This window comes from Podarcis filfolensis (assembly GCF_964270895.1).
Source record: "Podarcis filfolensis genome assembly, chromosome: 11".
Classification (NCBI taxonomy): Eukaryota; Metazoa; Chordata; class Lepidosauria; order Squamata; family Lacertidae; genus Podarcis; species Podarcis filfolensis.
Window position 1 is genome coordinate 17,123,730 of NC_139613.1, and position 17,185 is coordinate 17,140,914.

Here is a 17,185-nt window from a genome sequence, read left to right on the forward strand (position 1 = left end):
GTGCTTCAGGTTAAGAACAGTTTCAGGTTAAGAATGGAGCTCCAAAACGAATTAAGTTCTTAACCTGAGGTACCACTGCATTTATGGCATTTGATGTTTTCCATACAGTATTTAATTTTTATTGTTTTCCATATTCTTTTTTCCTTTTTCTTCGTATATGGCTTTGCAATCTTTGCTGAAGAAAAACAACCTATACATATTTGAAACAAACAAACAAACAAACAGGTGTATCTATATGTGAACATCTCTGTTTCCAGTATTTTAACAGCAGGATGCAGACAGCAGACAGAAGAGCTGAGTCAGCCGTCAAATGAGAGCCTGTCTTCTTTGCCCACCTAAACTGAAAAGGTAGGGAGAGGGAGAGGGACCCAGAGAAGAACTTCCAAATGTGACGTTAATGACCATACACATGTTCATATGGAAGGAAGTTGTCCCTTACTCAGACGACTTTCAGCCAGGAAATAGAAATAAAAGCAAACATCAACCTCCCCTTAGACTTAAATTTATTTAAGCTTTAAATATATTTTATAAACATTTCAAAGCCCCCCCCCTTCTTACCACACCCTTTTGGTGACAAGCTCTCAGAACAGCTTGTATATGATCATTGAAAACGTATAACAAATGTTTGAAACAATACATTGTTCCATGCAGGACCAGCCTGGGACAAGATGGTGCACCTCTCTATTGCATAAGCAAAAGCTAAATGTACCTCCAGCTGGGCCTTACTTCAGCCCTGGCAACAGGACAGCACTCTCCATTATACCTGAGGGCAGAGGCATATGTTAATAGGCATATGGCAGGCCATGTGGCGCACACAGCTCTGTTTTCCAGTGCCTCCCTAACACTCCCTGCCTCTCAGCATCTGCTGCCTGAGGCAGTTGCCTCACTCTGCCTAATGGTAGGACTGGCCCTGGTCCCATGTGGCTTTTCAAAACTAGCCTGATGGTAACAATTTAACTCACAAGGTTTCGACCTTGCAGGGCAGTTGGTTCTGGTGGCCTCTGAGAGGGGAGGAAGGGCCCAGCACAAGCTGGAGAAGAAGCAGCCAGCGGAGATGACAACAAGGGCATTTCCTTTCTCTGGCTACTCTTCCTGGCAAATGGAGAACATAAGATATCACAAAGCCAGTTTTTCAGGTTCTACCGAGTTTTGCTTTGTGGGTCATCAACTGCGTAATGGCAGTCATAAAGTGTATAACAACACTTGTTCACATTGCAACGGTTTGCTCAGAACCAGTGACTCTGACTCCAAATTCCTAAACTTGGGATTCCTAGATCCCTATCAGGTAGGTGCAGTTTGCACTGCCAAATGTCAGCAGCAGGCTATGCCAAATTAATGTCTTCTCAGCAGAAGGTCAATGTTGACTAGAATCACAAAAAAGGGAGGGAGAATCTGTCAATTTCTGTTCTCTCCATTTCTTATATTTTCCAGTCAGTTCTGCACATTTTGCAGCAATTTATGACTATTTCATTTTTTAAAAAAACCTGTGGATTCTCCTGTCAAACATTTTAATACGCACTGTCAAACATTTTAATATGCACTTTTGACTAATGTACACATTTTTGCAAGCAATTTTCCCTAATATAACACAATTTTGTATGTTATTTTCATTAATATATTCATTTTAATGCACTTTCCCCCCTAACATGTGCATTTTTGTAAATATTCTTTGTTTGGACACCTGCACTGAAAAAATTGGGTAAGTGTGAATTTGGAAATATAGCTGTGTTTCAGTTAGCATATTGTTTTGGAAAGTATGAATTTGAGAGGTTTAAATGTGTACTGAAATGAATTTCTCCTCCTTCCCTCTCCGTAAGTATGGAGGTAGGGGTGGTATTAAGAGCAGACTGAGTTTGGTAGAGCAGTTCCCCATTCATTCTAATGGACCTAGTAGCTGCTGTTGCAATGGTCACCTTGCAGATTAATGGCTAAAAAGCAGAATCTGAACAGGGAACTTGCTGGATCACAGCTCACATTCTAGGACAATATATTTCACCAGCTCAAAATCACCAAGTTACTTCTTTTAAAACCAATAATTATTAAATCTGAATGGGACTGGCTGTAGATTTTACACAACTTGTAGGAGTCTATAAATTCCTTCTCAATATATTAGCTTATCTGTCTGTTTCACCAAAACCATCCCAATGCTGGAAAGAAGGCACATTCCACGTCAAAGTAGTGATTTTGCTAGGAGACAAGAACAGGGCAACAAACATCATTGACTATCCAAAGTCATTGCACATTCATTTCAGGGATATTTGACTCACTACCGTGCCTACAGACAAAGAAGACGAGAGAGGACAGTTGTACGAGGGCTAGGAAAGATTGGCTTCAATGGGGTGGCCCAGCATAATTGCATCTCTGTAAAAATTAGTGAAGGGTGATCATCCCACAATGCAAGGGTTTGGATGCTCTTCTAAACATGCAATTATCCCATCTCTCAAAGAACTGAGTGGGAGATTATCCTGCACCAGCAAGCATTAGTCCATGGAATCAATTATCAATGCTAGATGAACTTTGTACAGGGCAAACCATGGCAAGAAAAGTTATTGGCATCTGCCCCCCTCCCCGTTCCACTGCCCCATGACAATAGTACCTTTGACCAGCCTGTCTTCTTCCTGACCTTCCAATCTACTGGTTTCCCCCTTTTCGTGCTGACTGTATATTTAAATAGTTGAGTGTGATCAATCCACACCAGCTACCATGTTCCTAAATTTCCAATCTGCTATGGAAGTCTGCCTCTGGTGGTCTCCACCGGAACTGAGGAAATAATAATAATAATAATAATAATAATAATAATAATAATAATATATTTATACCCCGTCCATCTGGCTGAGTTTTTCCAGCCACTCTGGGCGGCTCCCAATCAAGTGTTAAAAACAGGGCAATGCCGCCATGAGAAGTATGAGCATCATATTGCCAGGCTGCCCCAGATGACCTACCCATTCTAAGGTTACTGACAGTCCTGACAGCACCCTCTGCAGAAGGCTCTCCTGGCCCACCAGGTCGCTGGGTGCAGCCAACCTATAAATTCCCCGCAATGCCTTGAGTTAGGATCATCACTATTTACATGCGGCTTTCCCAGTGTATCCTGCTAACCTAGCAGTTCGAAAGGATGTCAAGTGCAAGTAGATAAATAGGTACCACTCCAGTGGGAAGGTAAACAGTGTTTCCGTGCGCTGCTCTGGTTTGCCAGAAGCGGCTTAGTCATGCTGGCCACATGACCAGGAAGCTGTCTGTGGACAAACGCCAGCTCCCTCAGCCAGTAAAGCGAGATGAGTGCCGCAACCCCAGAGCTGTTCATGACTGGACTTAACGGTCAAGGGTCCCTTTACCATTTACCTTTACCTTCCCAGTGTAAGTCATGCTCAAAGTGGTTCACAATGACTATTTTTATGTTATTGTTGGCATCCATCTATCTCAGGAGACAATGGAGGAGTGCATCTTTGGTACTGAGGTCAAACTGTTGCAAGGTGTCAGGAACGTTCTTTCCCAGAGTGACAGCGAGGGCTCTGAGGACCAAGGGGGGTGGCAGGCAGAAAGAGACGGAGGCTTGCTTTCTTCACATGCATAGAGTGTGAAGCCAGCCCCTGCCGTCCTGGAATGCAGGTCGTAAATTTCCAGGACAGCGTAAAGCAGGCAGAAGGGCCTCAGCTCTCAGACATGCTCTCAGGGGAGGAGGGGCAAACTGGACAATCTGCTCCTGAGTCTCCTCCTACTAGGAGGATGGGCAGAGTTCAGGCTTGGTGTCAAGGCCACAGAAGGAGGAGCATTCAATGGCGTATATCCTGTTGGAAAAGAGCCCACCCTCCAGTGGGCTCAACTGACACATCAAGTGATGAAGATTGAGCTGTGTGCTCAGACTGAGCTACTGTGTAAGGTAAAGGTAAAGGGACCCCTGACCATTAGGTCCAGTCGTGACCGACTCTGGGGTTGCGGCACTCATCTTGCTTTATTGGCCGAGGGAGCCGGCATACAGCTTCCGGGTCATGTGGCCAGCATGACTAAGCCGCTTCTGGCGAACCAGAGCACTTTGCACTTTACTTGCACTTTGACATGCTTTCGAACTGCTAGGTTGGCAGGAGCAGGGACCGAGCAACGGGAGCTCACCCCGTCGCGGGGATTCGAACCACCGACCTTCTGATCGGCAAGTCCTAGGCTCTGAGGTTTAACCCACAGCGCCACCCACGTCCCTGAGCTATTGTGTAAACACCAATAAATCTGAACATTAAAAAAACTGCCAGCTTGCTGTCTCTTGGTGTGAGAGGGAGACTGTAAATCCTGACACAAGGTTGCAGCGCCTGCTGTGGCTGTAGAGACTGATGCGGGAAAGACATGTTTTATTTTCTTTTCTTGCTGCTGTAACCTCCCTTTGGTTACAAGTATAATTACAAGAATATGAGAGACTGCATGGGAGGGCTGCAATGCATTTGCTTTCCATGCAAAAAGGTCCCAAGTAGGTCCACTAGGTAGGGCTGGGAATATTTCCTGCCTGAAACCCTTGAGAGCTGCTGTCAATGCAGACAATACTGAGCTACATGTAGCACTAGTCTGCCTTCCTGCTACTAAAACACAGGTATAGTTCTGTGAAATAATTGTGACATCTGCTCTAGTCTAATAAAATTAAATGTATGCTCGGTTTATGCACACACACACACACACACACACACACACACGTGCTAAATGTGTTTATTATTGAACCTGTCTGGAGGATTTCACATGCAAGACCCCCAGCGTGGCTTCAAAAGAAAGCCCCCCAAATAACTATATAGTGCCCTGCAAGCACTTTTTCTATTTACACAGCTGCTCTGCTGCCGAACGAGAAGCGAGTTATTCTGCTTTTTTTTAAAAAAAAAATCATAATGGAATTTCCCGTGCTGTTTTTGAACACCGCTGTGCATCCTGAGCGTGGGGCTCTCGGCAGGAAGTAGTTCATGGGCATTTCGGGAGGAAAAGGAAAAGAAAGAAAACCCTTTCATTGTGCTGTGTTAAAGGTGCCCGAATGGAGCGACGAGTTCTGAGAATTGCAGGGCTGTGGGAGAGTTGTTTTAATGGAGCAATATCCCACTGTGGGCAGTGAATGCCCCTGCAGCCTCTGGGGTGCTTATCTCAAGCACTCGACCGAATGGAAGAGTTCTAAAATGACTTGAAGGGCTTAGAAAACAGTTCAGAAATGTAAAAGAAAGTTTAGAAAAGGAAACTCAAAGACCTTTTAGGAGAGGAAGAGAGGGCACTGCCTTAGTCTATCTGGCTCAGTAGCGTTTTCACTGACTGGCAGTGGTTCTTACGGGTTTCAGGCAGGGAACACTCCCAGCCCTCCATAAAGATGCTAGGGACTGAGGATGAGAATTTCTGCAGGTGAAGCCAATGTACTTACCCTGACCTAAGACCCTCCCCACTGTGGATGTCCTGCGCACTTCATGGCATTGCTACTGTTTCAAGAGTTTACAACATCCTTCTGAAAAATGACAGTTACAGATCTGACCAGGCAAATCAAGCGCTGTGAAATGCACCAGCAAACGATGGCCCAGCTATTTAGTCATTTGTTTATTTCGTGAAGTTTAAATCCCACCTGGTTGTTAGAGAAAAATAAAGCCTCAAAGCATTTTACAAATAGAATAAAACCATGTAAGTATTGGTGAACAGAGTTAAACACAAATATTTACTATAAAACTTACAAAAAAATAATTAAAATCAAGGGCAGACTTAAAAGGACGGATTAAAACACATGTCAACATTCTACATATCTGGGTAGGCTTGCCTAATACTTTGGCCACCTCATGAGAAGAGAAGACTCCCTGGAAAAGACCCTGATGTTGGGGAAGATTGAGGGCCAAAGGAGAAGGGGACGACAAAGGACGAGATGGTTGGGCAGTGTTCTCAAAGCTACCAGCATGAGTTTGACCAAACTGCGGGAGGCAGTGGAAGACAAGAGTGCCTGGTGTCCATGGGGTCACGAAGAGTTGGACGCGACTAAACGACTAAACGACAACCAGAAATGTTTTCAGCGGGTGCTGAAATGAATACAGTGATGGTACCTGCCTGATGTCAATAGGCAGGGAGATCTAAAGTCTGGGTGCTGCCACACTAAAAGATCAATTTCCTACAAATGCAGAACAAGTATTATATGGTGCCAGTTCCATAGATCAAAGCAGTCCGGTGGGGATATATGGAGTAAGACGATCTCACAGGGGTGAGGGAGAGAGAAAACCCAAAGGGAGAGGGTGTTTAGACCGGCGATAAGCCATGGGAAATTACAAGATCTTGTAATAGCACTACACATGTGACTTGAGATCATTTGCATGGAGTGGATCAGAAAGGTACAGCAACAAAAAATGTGAAGAATCCAGAGAAAACAATTCGTTTTATTTATTTGTTTATTAGACTTATCTACCGCACTTCATCACAATCTCTTAAGGGCAGTTCACAAGACTAGAACAAAGTCTGGTGGGCACTGGGGTAGTCTGAAACAATGGCCAAGCCACAGGCAGGCTCCCAAATAGGCGTTCACAGTGACTTTGCTCCTCCCTGCTGTACCATGCAGTCAAGGCTTGGTTTTGCGTGTTGTCTGAACTGGGACTTGCGGGTTGCTCCCTATTGGATAGCACTGTGCCAAAGTCTGCCCTTCAATTACTCAGAAATCTTCTTCCTCTGGGAAAGAGGTTTCCATTTTCTCTGCCTCATTCTCAAAGCACTTGATGATTTCTGTAGAATTTTGGGAGTGCAGGGATTGTCGTCTAGAAAGATAAGCATGACAAAAACCCTTGCATCCCACCCATGAGAATTTCACCAGCACCTTGTGATGACCCTTGTAACCATTTTCTTTTCTCAGCAAAAGAGAATTTTTCAGCACAGTGTGAATGCAGAATGAATAAACCAAATGAAATATGGTTTCCCTTTGGTATGCCCAAATGTCCTTCCCTCAACAGTGTGAGAGGGAGGAAGATCTTTAAAAATCCCTTCCCACGGACACAAGTGTCCCTGTGACTCTGGAGAGGCTGAGTTGGTAACTCATGGTCTCCTCTGCTCCTTTCATTGAGATCTGCATAAATCTTCCTAAATCTGATAGGCAATTCAGATGTCTTTTATGTCCTCCTACTTCTCTCAGATCAAATTTGCATCTATCACTCTCAGGGTGTCCAAGAACTCTGCCCCAGCAAGCAAAAGGAACTGACCTTAGACATTTTTAACCTTCCTCTTTGGAGTTTGTACGATGGCTGCAATTTTTTTAACGCTGGTGCCCATTTTACTTTATTCTACACTACTTCCATTTATTTAATCCATTTAAAAAACTTTACTATACACATCTGGACAATGTGCTCTATGTGTTTCTTATCCCAGTTTCCTAATGCCGGCCATTGATTTGATGTTTATATACATGCACACTCTCACCGTGCAATGGCTGCATCCACGTGGGGTACCACTTGTTCACAACACCTGGCCATGTGAGCTGTCAGCCTTGCTTCTCCAACATCCTTGTACAGGAGCAAGAGTGCAATAAGGCAGTGGTTCCCAACTGGTGGTCCACGGGCCCCAGGAGGTCCATATAACCCACCCAGGAGGCCCGTGGTGCGATTGAAATAACAAAAACTACCATGGAGATATCAAATTTTTCAAAAAGTAGGGGATCCATGGCTTGGCTTTTGGAAAACAGAGGGTCTGCAGTACTTAGCTAATTGGGAGCTGCTGCAGTGAGGGCTTTTCTATATGACTACTAGGCTAGTAGCCCACCCATCCACATGTACGCAGCATCTGCACATCATGTGCTGGGCCCAGGGGTTAACCCGAGCAACGTGGTCCAGGTCTGGTCCTGAATCCAAGGATTCCGCAAGGAGTCAGTCCAACAGGGCCAAGGCAGGAAGCCAGGCTAGGTCAGGCACAGGGTCTCAGGCAGGTTCCAGCAAGCAGCAATGTTGCTCCCGCAACCTGGGTCAGGGTCCGGCGGCCTTTTATCTCTGATGGGGTAACGACTGGTCCTGATCCCCCAGTGACTCACCTCCCTGTTTCGCTTGAAGGCGAGCACTCCTCCTGCGAGTACTCAGGTCTCTCCTTCTCTCAGACCTGAGTCTCTGCGGCTCGGGAGATGTTGGTGGGTTACTAGACCCAGAGGCCGCCTCAGCCTCTCCTGACCCAACTGGTAGTGGAGCAGCTGCATGTGATTTCCCAGCAGAGGGCAACGAGGTAATCCCCGCATCTGGAGCCAGGGCAGGCTCAGGCCCCTGACTCGGCCCAGCTGGTGCTTGTTGCAGGGGAACCTGTGCAGACTGGGGCTCTTCAGAAACAGGCCCCAGACTCGGTTCAGATGCCGCCTGAGGCAGAGGATCCAGTGCAGACTGAGACTCCTCCAGTCCTGAATCCGAGCCCAAGTCCCAGGCCATCACACATCATTTCTGTGGGTGTCCAAAGTTTACAAAAAATAAATTCAAAGCAAAGTTCATTTGCATCTCAATGCAATCATTTCAGACTCACTTGCGGTGCAGCAGAGCTTCCTCTGCAAAACAATGGTTGGGAAACTTTCTCATACAGAACCTACTGAACTCAAGAAGCAAACCCACAGAAGGGTTCCTCTACACATCTAACTGATGCTTGGCTCTGGCTGTTGCCACCCACGCAATCCCAGGCATGGGGGTCGCATGGAACAAAGGAATCGAGACGGTGCATGAAAGCTGGACATTTCCCATTGATGAGAACTTGCTGGAGGTGTGGAACCCTAGTTCATCCTCTGCTTGCTGACTCATTCAAGAACCAGCCTGATGCAGAGGAAATGCTTGTCTCTCCCCTGGCAACTGCTTCTTCCTCCATATGTAGGCCTATCTCCTTGTTAATGATGTTGAATTCTGGTTCTAAAGAAAGGAAAGAGAAACCTGAGTCATATGAATGGCTGCTTTCAATGGGCGGGGAGGGGGAATTTCCCAGCGTATGGAATGGAGTGAGTCCGGAATACTGCTCAATGGGATTCACTCAAAGATCACTTGCCAACACATCACAAGTTTTCAGCTAACACTGGGTGGCAGACAGGACTGGATGGAGACGAGGGTTTTCTGGAGCCAAGCTTTCATAGAACACTTTTAATGAGCTTGTCTCTTGTTTCCCCTGCATTGCTTTGCCTTTTAAATTCTGTTTTCTAAGGTGCCTGTCTCATCTCTCATAGGCTCTTTTCAATTTTAGTACATTAAGCAGACTAAGGGCTATTTTGCATTTCGCTCCTAAGAACGGGATGCCGCCATGTCAAGAAGATTTGGCACCGCTTCCTTTTAGCACGACTAAGAACTTTTTCCCCATTTCCAGTATAAAATGTAGGCATGTTCTGCTTCTTCCTCAGAGTTTACGTACTTAATTTCACCATTGCTATGGTGGAAGAAGGCATGCATTTGACTGAAGCATCTCGGATGGTGTATTTTTAGCCAGTTTCCCTGGGAAGAGGCTTCCACAGATGGGGAGCCAAGTGCAGGTCAATTATGTTTCCAGGACAGCTGCCTACCAGCTCCATCTGGTACGCAGGCTGAGACCCTACCTACCTGTCTCACCAGAGTGGTACATGTTCTGGTTATCTCCTGCTTGGACAAATGCAATGTGCACTACATGGGGCTACCTTTGAAGGTGACTTGGAAACTACAATTAATCCAGAATGCAGCTGCCAGACTGGTGACTGGGAGCAGGGGCTGGGACCATATAACACTGGTCCTAAAAGACCTACACTGGCTCCCAGTATGTTTCTGAGCACAATTCAAAGTGTTGGTGCTGACCTTTAAAGCCCTAAATGGCTGATATACCTGAAGGAGCATCTCCACCCCCATCACTCAGCCCAGACACCAGTTCTGAAGGCTTCCTGGCTGTTCCCTCAATTGTGAGAAGTGAAGTTACAGGGAACCAGGCAGAGGGCGTTCTTGGTAGCGGCACCTGCCCTGCAGAACGCCCTCCCGTCAGATGTCAAAGAGATAAACAATTATACGACCTTCCATAGATATCCGAAGGCTGTCATGTTTCAGGAAGCTTTTAATGTCTGATGTTTTCTTGTGCTTATATTGTGTTGGAAGCCACCCAGAGTGGCTGGGGCAACTGAGTCAGGTGAGTGAGGTACAAGTATGTAAGTAAGTAAGTACGTAAGTAAATAAGTAAATGATTATGATGATGATGTCATCCAAGATCTTGCTGTCCTACAGACTAGTCTACCAGGTCCATGAATTTATTTTCCTCCCTTATCATAACAAGAATATTTTCTAAAAGTCTGCCTACCACATATTCTGGATGCATACTTGCCAAGGATAATCTAAAGCAATGTGGTATTTTATAGCAAACCACATAATGGAGTGGCTTGTGATGACCTCAGCCATTGTGACTAGGCTATGTGTATACATGCAGTTTGCATACACAGCATGTAAGACTTTCTGGCATCCTGTTTTCAAAACCTGAAGCTGCATTTTCCCTTGCTACCAAATCTGCATATTTTCTCAGAGCTCGCTTCTTTCACCACAATAGACAATATCTCCCCTCCTGCCAAAGAAATGTCCAAATGCTAAAGAGTAGCTATAACAGTCATTACTACAACAGCAACTTTGAGCTACGAGCACTCTTAAATTAGAATTATTGCTGCAAATGATTTGTATATGTCTTGATTGCTGTGATTACTGATTCTGTAACCATAAATGTGTATTTTTGCAAATTCATGCTAACATCAGGCGCTGCATACAATGAACTTTTTCCCTTTTTGGCTGAGTAGTTCAAATGACTTGTGTCCTTTACATACACAACATTGTCACTGCTCAAAAAAACAAATTGCATTCATGAAGAATCTGAGTTCCCCTCCACCACTCTAACTAGTTCACACCATTGCATGCATAAATTGCAATTCTCAACAGATCTGTCTCAAATTTGTCCACCTTGTGTCACAGTCAACATGCAGATATTCCACACCAAACTTGAGATCAGTTGGACACATCATCTGGGTATGGTAAACAATTAGAGGTTATTGGGGTGTGTGGGTGTGTACAGTGGCGTAGCGTGGGGGGTGCAGGGGGGGCTGGCCGCACCGGGCGCAACATCGGGGGGAGGGCGCGCTCGCGCTCGCACTCGCAGCTCTCTGCCCCTACCTGGCTCCACGGGTTAGGGGGCGCAAATTACTTGCCTTGCCCCGGGTGCTGACAACCCATGCTACGCCACTGGGTGTGTATTCAAATGGTGCCTCTATAGCACAGGGATGGGGCCCTGCAGATGTTGGACTACAACTCCCATCATTCCTAAGCATTACCCATGCTGGCTGGGGATGAAGGGAGTTGGAGTCCAGCGACATCTAGAGTGTTACTGGTTCATCATCCCTGTTCCCACAGACTTTCAATGGGTTGCGCACTTCCAATTTCAATTATGACTGCTAGCGAAAAGTACTGTTTGCTAGCTTCCTAGTCTAAAATCATTCCATCTATTGGTAAATTCATGTGGCACTTTCTGATTTTGCAGTCCATTCTGATTGCTTCCTAAATCCTCCATAGTTTACCATCTTATCTGTAACGCACCAGCACCTTTGCAAATGACTTTGTCAACAAACATTGTTAAAGAAATCAGTAAATAATGCCAATGCCAGATTTTTAAAAATTGATCTTATCAGCCAATACTGTCAGTGATGGTGTATAGGGAGATTTTTAATGTTTGATGTTGATGTTTTACTGTGTTTGATGTTTTGATTTGGTTCGCCAGATACTCCATTCCTTTCCCACCCATGGCCAGCCCAATACATTTTGCTGCCTGAGCCTGAGACATTCTATATACAGTACACAAAATTCTATATACAGAGGCCAACTGGGCTAGCCATTTAATCTGACTTCAACACTAACATAGCAGCACATATGAGGCTTGCCTTTGCCATGCAGAGCTATCTGCATGGTACACACACTTTGCTGATGCCTGAGCTACCTCACTCTGCCTAACGATAGAGCTGGCCCCACACCTACACCAGTTCTGATTCAGTTTGATTATTTTCTGGACACCAGTTCTGATTCAGTTTGATTATTTTCTGGACAGACACTCAGGTTGCAATCCTGTGCCCTTACCTGGAAGTGAACCTTACTGAACTTCTAAGTAGGCATATCTAGGGTTGTTTTGTCGGTGTCTTTTGGCCACTGGGCAAATTGGAAAAGGTTTGGAAAAGGGCAATCAAAATGATCACCTTTCCTATAAGGAAAGCTTACAACATTTCAGGCTTTTTGAGTTTAGACATGGTAGAGGCGTACACAATTACTTCTCCATATCCACTTTCTTTACTTCATGCATAATGTTCTCCTATAAGACTCAGGGACATGCAGTGAAGCTGAAGTATGGAAGATTCAGGACAGACAAAATAAATTAATTCTTAATGCAGTGCATACTGCTTTGGGGGGTTTTGCTTTTGTTTTACTGTCAAGTGGTATATAAACGTTATGAAATAAATAAATAAAATAGTAAAACTATGACATTTGCTCTCACAAGGGGTAGTAATGGCCGCCAACATAGCTTAAACAGATTTAAAGATTTCCATTTACTGAGAGAAACCACCTTCCCTCTTTTACCTTCCTTGACTCTGCCCATTAACTATGTTGCCATCCTCTTGACTTTTGTGCTACCTTTCCTGATCTGCAATATACATTCTTCCATTATTGCGAACAACAAAACTCTGGTTATATGTCTACTGCTATTTTAGGATTCATTCTACTGCTATTTGCTAGTTAGGTAAAGGTAAAGGGACCCCTGACCATTAGGTCCAGTCGTGGGCCGACTCTGGGGTTGCGGTGCTCATCTCACTTTATTGGCCAAGGGAGCTGGCGTACAGCTTCCGGGTCATGTGGCCAGCATGACTAAGCCGCTTCTGACAAACCAGAGCAGCACACGGAAACGCCGTTTACCTTCCCGCCGGAGCGGTACCTATTTATCTACTTGCACTTTGACATGCTTTCGAACTGCTAGGTTGGCAGGAGCAGGGACCAAGCAATGGGAGCTCACCCCGTCACGGGGATTCAAACTGCCGACCTTCTGATCGGCAAGTCCTAGGCTCTGTGGTTTAACCCACAGTGCCACCCGCGTCCCTATTTGCTAGTTAGCCTTTGGCTAAAACTGTGATACTCCAGAAACAAGCACTATGATTGTTATAGATCTTTATTTTGTGAACCACACTGAGAACTACGAGTGAAAGGGTGGCATGCAAATTTAATAAATGAAATTCAGGGCAGGTAAGGCTATCCCTCCATGGCTCCTAGCCACAATGGCTATACTCTGCCTCCATGATTGGGGACAGTATGTTTCTGAATACCAGTTGCCAGAAACTGCAGAAAGGGCAAGTGCTGGTGCCTATTGGATTCCCACAAATATCTGGTTGGCCACTGTGAGAACAGGATACTTATCCAGATGAGCTATTGACCAGATCCATCAGAACTAGTCATGTTCTTACATAAAGCACTCTTCTATCACTTTTGCAGTCCTGGAGAATCCCGGGAACTGTAGTTTGTGATGGATGTTGGGAAATATAGCGCTCTGAGGTCAGCACTCTTAACAAACCACAGTTCCCAAGATTCTTTGGGGGAAGCAATGACTTCTTAAGCGATATATGAGTGCTTTAAATGTATGGTATGGACGTGACCTCAGGGAAGAAGTTTGCAGTTATAGAGGTATGCATTTTTTTTCCATGACTCAGAGAGTAAAAATAAATATGGAAATGTCTTATGAGTGGCCTGAAGGAGCCACCAGCATTCCTCTTAAACTTTGTGCAACGCCTCGCTCGGCATCTTAAAATGCGCTCGTTCTTTGGAAGTCTGCATCCTGGGTGCGCAGTAAATTAAAGCAAAAAAGAAACTTCGAAGCAGCTGTCCTTTCCCTCGTTACCTTTCACGCCTTCCTAAAGCGCTGAAAGTTTCGGCTGGGCTTGAATTTACTTCGGGAGGCTTTTAAAAGAAAACGTTGACAGAACAAGCCCTGTCTTGAATGCAGCGTAACGACGAGTCACGGGAGAGGCCAGGGAGACCAAAAGGAAGAAGAGCCGTCTGTGCTTCTGTTGACTTTTCCCTTGTCCTGGTCCTGCTCACGGCTGAGAAATCGCAGACAGGTTCCTCGCTCTCTGCTTTCACAGAGCATTGATTTCACACGCACACACAAATAAAAATGCCAACACGTTTCCTGACCTCCTACAGGAAGCCTTGAAAAGAGAGCGCACACTTGCACCGCGATTATTATTATTATTATTATTATTATTATTATTATTATTATTATTATTATATCATCATCATCACCCTAAAAGGATAGATGCGTGCATGTATATAATGCTGCATAACGCTATCTGGAGACCCAGAAATCTCGTTTGGCAAGGCGACGAAGGAAAGAGGAGAGGCTTGCGCGCTCGCCATTCTCCCCCGGGTCCAGAGTTTGCATTTCCAAGGAAGCTGAACTGACAAAGCGTGAAAGTGGCCTAAAAGTGGGGCGGGGGCGCACAAAGGGAAGCCACCCCGACTGCGGAGCGCGGAGGCTCATCAGTATTCGCCAGGCTCGCCTCCCAGCGCCCCTCGGCGCCGCCGCCGCCGCCTGCGCGCACACACATTTGCCCAGCGCGGCTCCTCCCCTTTCCTTAACTTGCTGCGCTTCTAAGTTGCCTCCCGCAGAGTCCCAGCCTGCGCCCCCGGCCCACCATCTCGCTCCCCTTCCCCCGGACAGCTTCCGACCCTCCCCGCGTGGACTCCGCTCGATCCGGAGGGAATCTCGCCTCTTGCTTCGCTCGGAGAGGACTCCGGAGTCTGGAAAGGTGAGCGCGCGCTCTCGATCCCGAATTGTAAGGTTGCAAAGGGGTCGTGTAGTCCGGAGCCCCTTTAGTGCGGGGATCTTTTGCGCGACGTGGGGCTCGAACCCGCGACCCCGAGGTTAAGAGTCTCGCTGTGCTATCCCTTCTCCAGTTGCATATGCCTTCCTCTCCCCTTGGCACCCCCCCCGGTCCTTTCCTGCCTCAGTGGATGCTGTCTTCCTTTGGGGTACTCCTTGCACCCTGGGTATCGATACGGACAGGTTGGGGGGGGCTCCTGATTTGGGAGATGCGGGAGAAGAGCGACTGTTTCTTTAACAGCGTAATAACCTGTGAAGTGTCGCCTTGGAAAGGTAAGTTCCCCGAAGTTCAGTGGGACCTGTTTCCAAAAAAAGGTGTATAGGGTTGCATCTCTGGTTAAAAAAATAAACACCTTACAAATAGTTCTGCACAGGATTTCCCCGCCCAAAAATGATATCTTTCCATAACCAGCTGACAGTGGAAAACTTTAATTTGTTCTAAATAATGCAGAAATTAATATTTCAATGCAGCTGAGAGGATGAATGTTTCAGCGGGTACTTGTGAGAAACTTTATTAAAACTTCTATGGTTTGCGGTAGCTGGGAACCAGCAGCTACTAGAGATGTTAAGCAGTTGATACAATTGGAAAATCATGTTGTCTGTGCCCAGCTTCTCATCATTTCTAATCTTTTGTGAGTCAGCGTCTTAACTTTTGCAGTGGGAGACGCGAACAGCTGTCTTAAATACTATGATCAAACGTGGAAGGTGAAGTTGGATTTAAGTCAAAGATTAAAAAAACAAACCAATCACGCACACCTTTAGAATCAGGTTTTTGATGTGTGGGCTGCAGTACAGCAAAATATTAGTATTTGTGAGTGTAAATGTGTAATAAGCAAGCAGTGTCCCTCTAATAGGGGTTTAAACTCTAATTTGCCCTGTTTTGAGTTGATATGCAGACTACAGCATACCTCAAGAGAAGGTGGTGCCTGTGGGTGGGAAAGTGTCTAAGAGCAACCTTCTTAAATACAGCAGATGAATGGATTGCATGCTTTTGTTTGGGGTCATGTACAAGATAATGCAAATTACTCATATACTGTCAGCAGAGAACTAAAAATGATTTGCACAAAAGCTGTGAAATTTGGCTAAAGTGTGATATGATTCCCCCCCCCAATATATAACAATAAGTAATTTGATCTGAAATAGATTTTTTAAAGCAACCGTAAGATATCCTGACGCAACGCAGCCAAATTTAAGTCCTGTTGCTTTTAGTGGGGGTGCTAAACCTGTTCTTTAATCTAAGCACTGGAACTTTGAGGATGCATTAATATGCTGCTTAGCTGAGCTCCAATGAACACAGTGCAGTTCATATCTGAATAAACACGCATACCGTTGCGCCCTAAAATAGCTGGATTGTGTCCGCACCCCTCTTCATACAAGTGACTCTATTCTGCTATGTTGTGATGTACTGGTAAATTATTCCATATTGACTACAATGCCTTGATTATTATTTTTTTTTTTTAATGTTTGCATAAAAGAGTTGAAAGTTGGGTTTCTACTGCATGGTTTTGAAGGCAATTATTGAAAATTCCACTTTCTCAATCTCTCTTTCTCTCTCTTTTAGGGTTTTTGTTGTCACTGATTAAGGAAAAGGAGTTTTCACCCCCCTCCCCTCTCCACCACAGAGATTTTAACAGCAGCAAATCTATAAAGTAGAGGCGTTGTGAGCTATAGATGACTAAAAGTAACGGTGAAGACACGAGGTCAGGCAACAGGATGGAGCGCATTCAGCAAGGAGTCCGGAAACGTACTCTCCTGGCAAAGAAGAAAGTGCAGAGCATCACAAAGGATGATGTCAAAAGTTACTTACTGAGGAATTTTTTTGTGCTCTTCACCATCATTGCTGTCATTGTCGGTGAGTAATTTTGACTGAGGCAACAAATCTTGAAAAAACATCACTTGGACAGAGCGGTTGCTGTTGTCCGCTTTCTTCCCCGTTGAGAAGAACTTGCCGGCTTGGAAAGTTTTCTATCCAAACACTCTGGGTTGTTCAGGAGTTGGTGAAAGTTTCCCTGTTGATGGTCAGGTTTGCAGTTCTGACTGCAGTTGCACTGCTCCGTGTTTTAAATCAGTAGAGCTCAAAGGGGGTTAAATCAGAAGGAAAATGGTTGAGTTATTTTACTGATTCCTAAAAAAAAGCCCTTAATTAGAAGCAGCTTTTTATGAGCCCTTAATCCGTCTTAACAATTAAAGAAAATTGGCTACTGCCTCAGCGCAATTTCCCAAGGGTGTGTTTCTCTTACGTATTTATTTACTATATTTTTATCCTGCTTCTCAGACCTTTTCAGACAACTATTGTCTCCCCAAGCAGCTCACTTCAATAAAAAGAGAGTGAAAGAGGCCAGCCATCAGACTTACA

General features: G+C 45.2%; 1 protein-coding gene and 1 long non-coding RNA gene across 3 annotated transcripts in view; one reads left to right on the plus strand and one right to left on the minus strand.

Moving 5' to 3' along the window:
* Positions 1–6,478: 6,478 nt before the first annotated feature.
* LOC310744519 lies at positions 6,479–10,149 on the minus strand. Of its 2 annotated transcripts, XR_014539596.1 has the most exons (3): positions 9,956–10,149; positions 8,470–8,843; positions 6,479–6,705 (listed from the first exon to the last, which is right to left on the minus strand). It is a non-coding gene; the product is annotated as an uncharacterized lncRNA (long non-coding RNA). The 2 variants fall into 2 exon arrangements; XR_014539597.1 differs by lacking the exon at positions 6,479–6,705 and having other exon boundaries at positions 8,434–8,843.
* A 4,383-nt stretch (positions 10,150–14,532) lies between these two features.
* SLC1A3 (solute carrier family 1 member 3) overlaps positions 14,533–17,185 on the plus strand; it is a 40,764-nt gene continuing 38,111 nt past the window's right edge. Inside the window, exons 1-2 of the mRNA XM_083575715.1 lie at positions 14,533–14,755; positions 16,391–16,681. Coding sequence (XP_083431841.1) covers positions 16,501–16,681 — 181 coding nt within the window. The 5' untranslated portion in view covers positions 14,533–14,755; positions 16,391–16,500. The remainder of the gene's footprint in view (positions 14,756–16,390; positions 16,682–17,185) is intronic.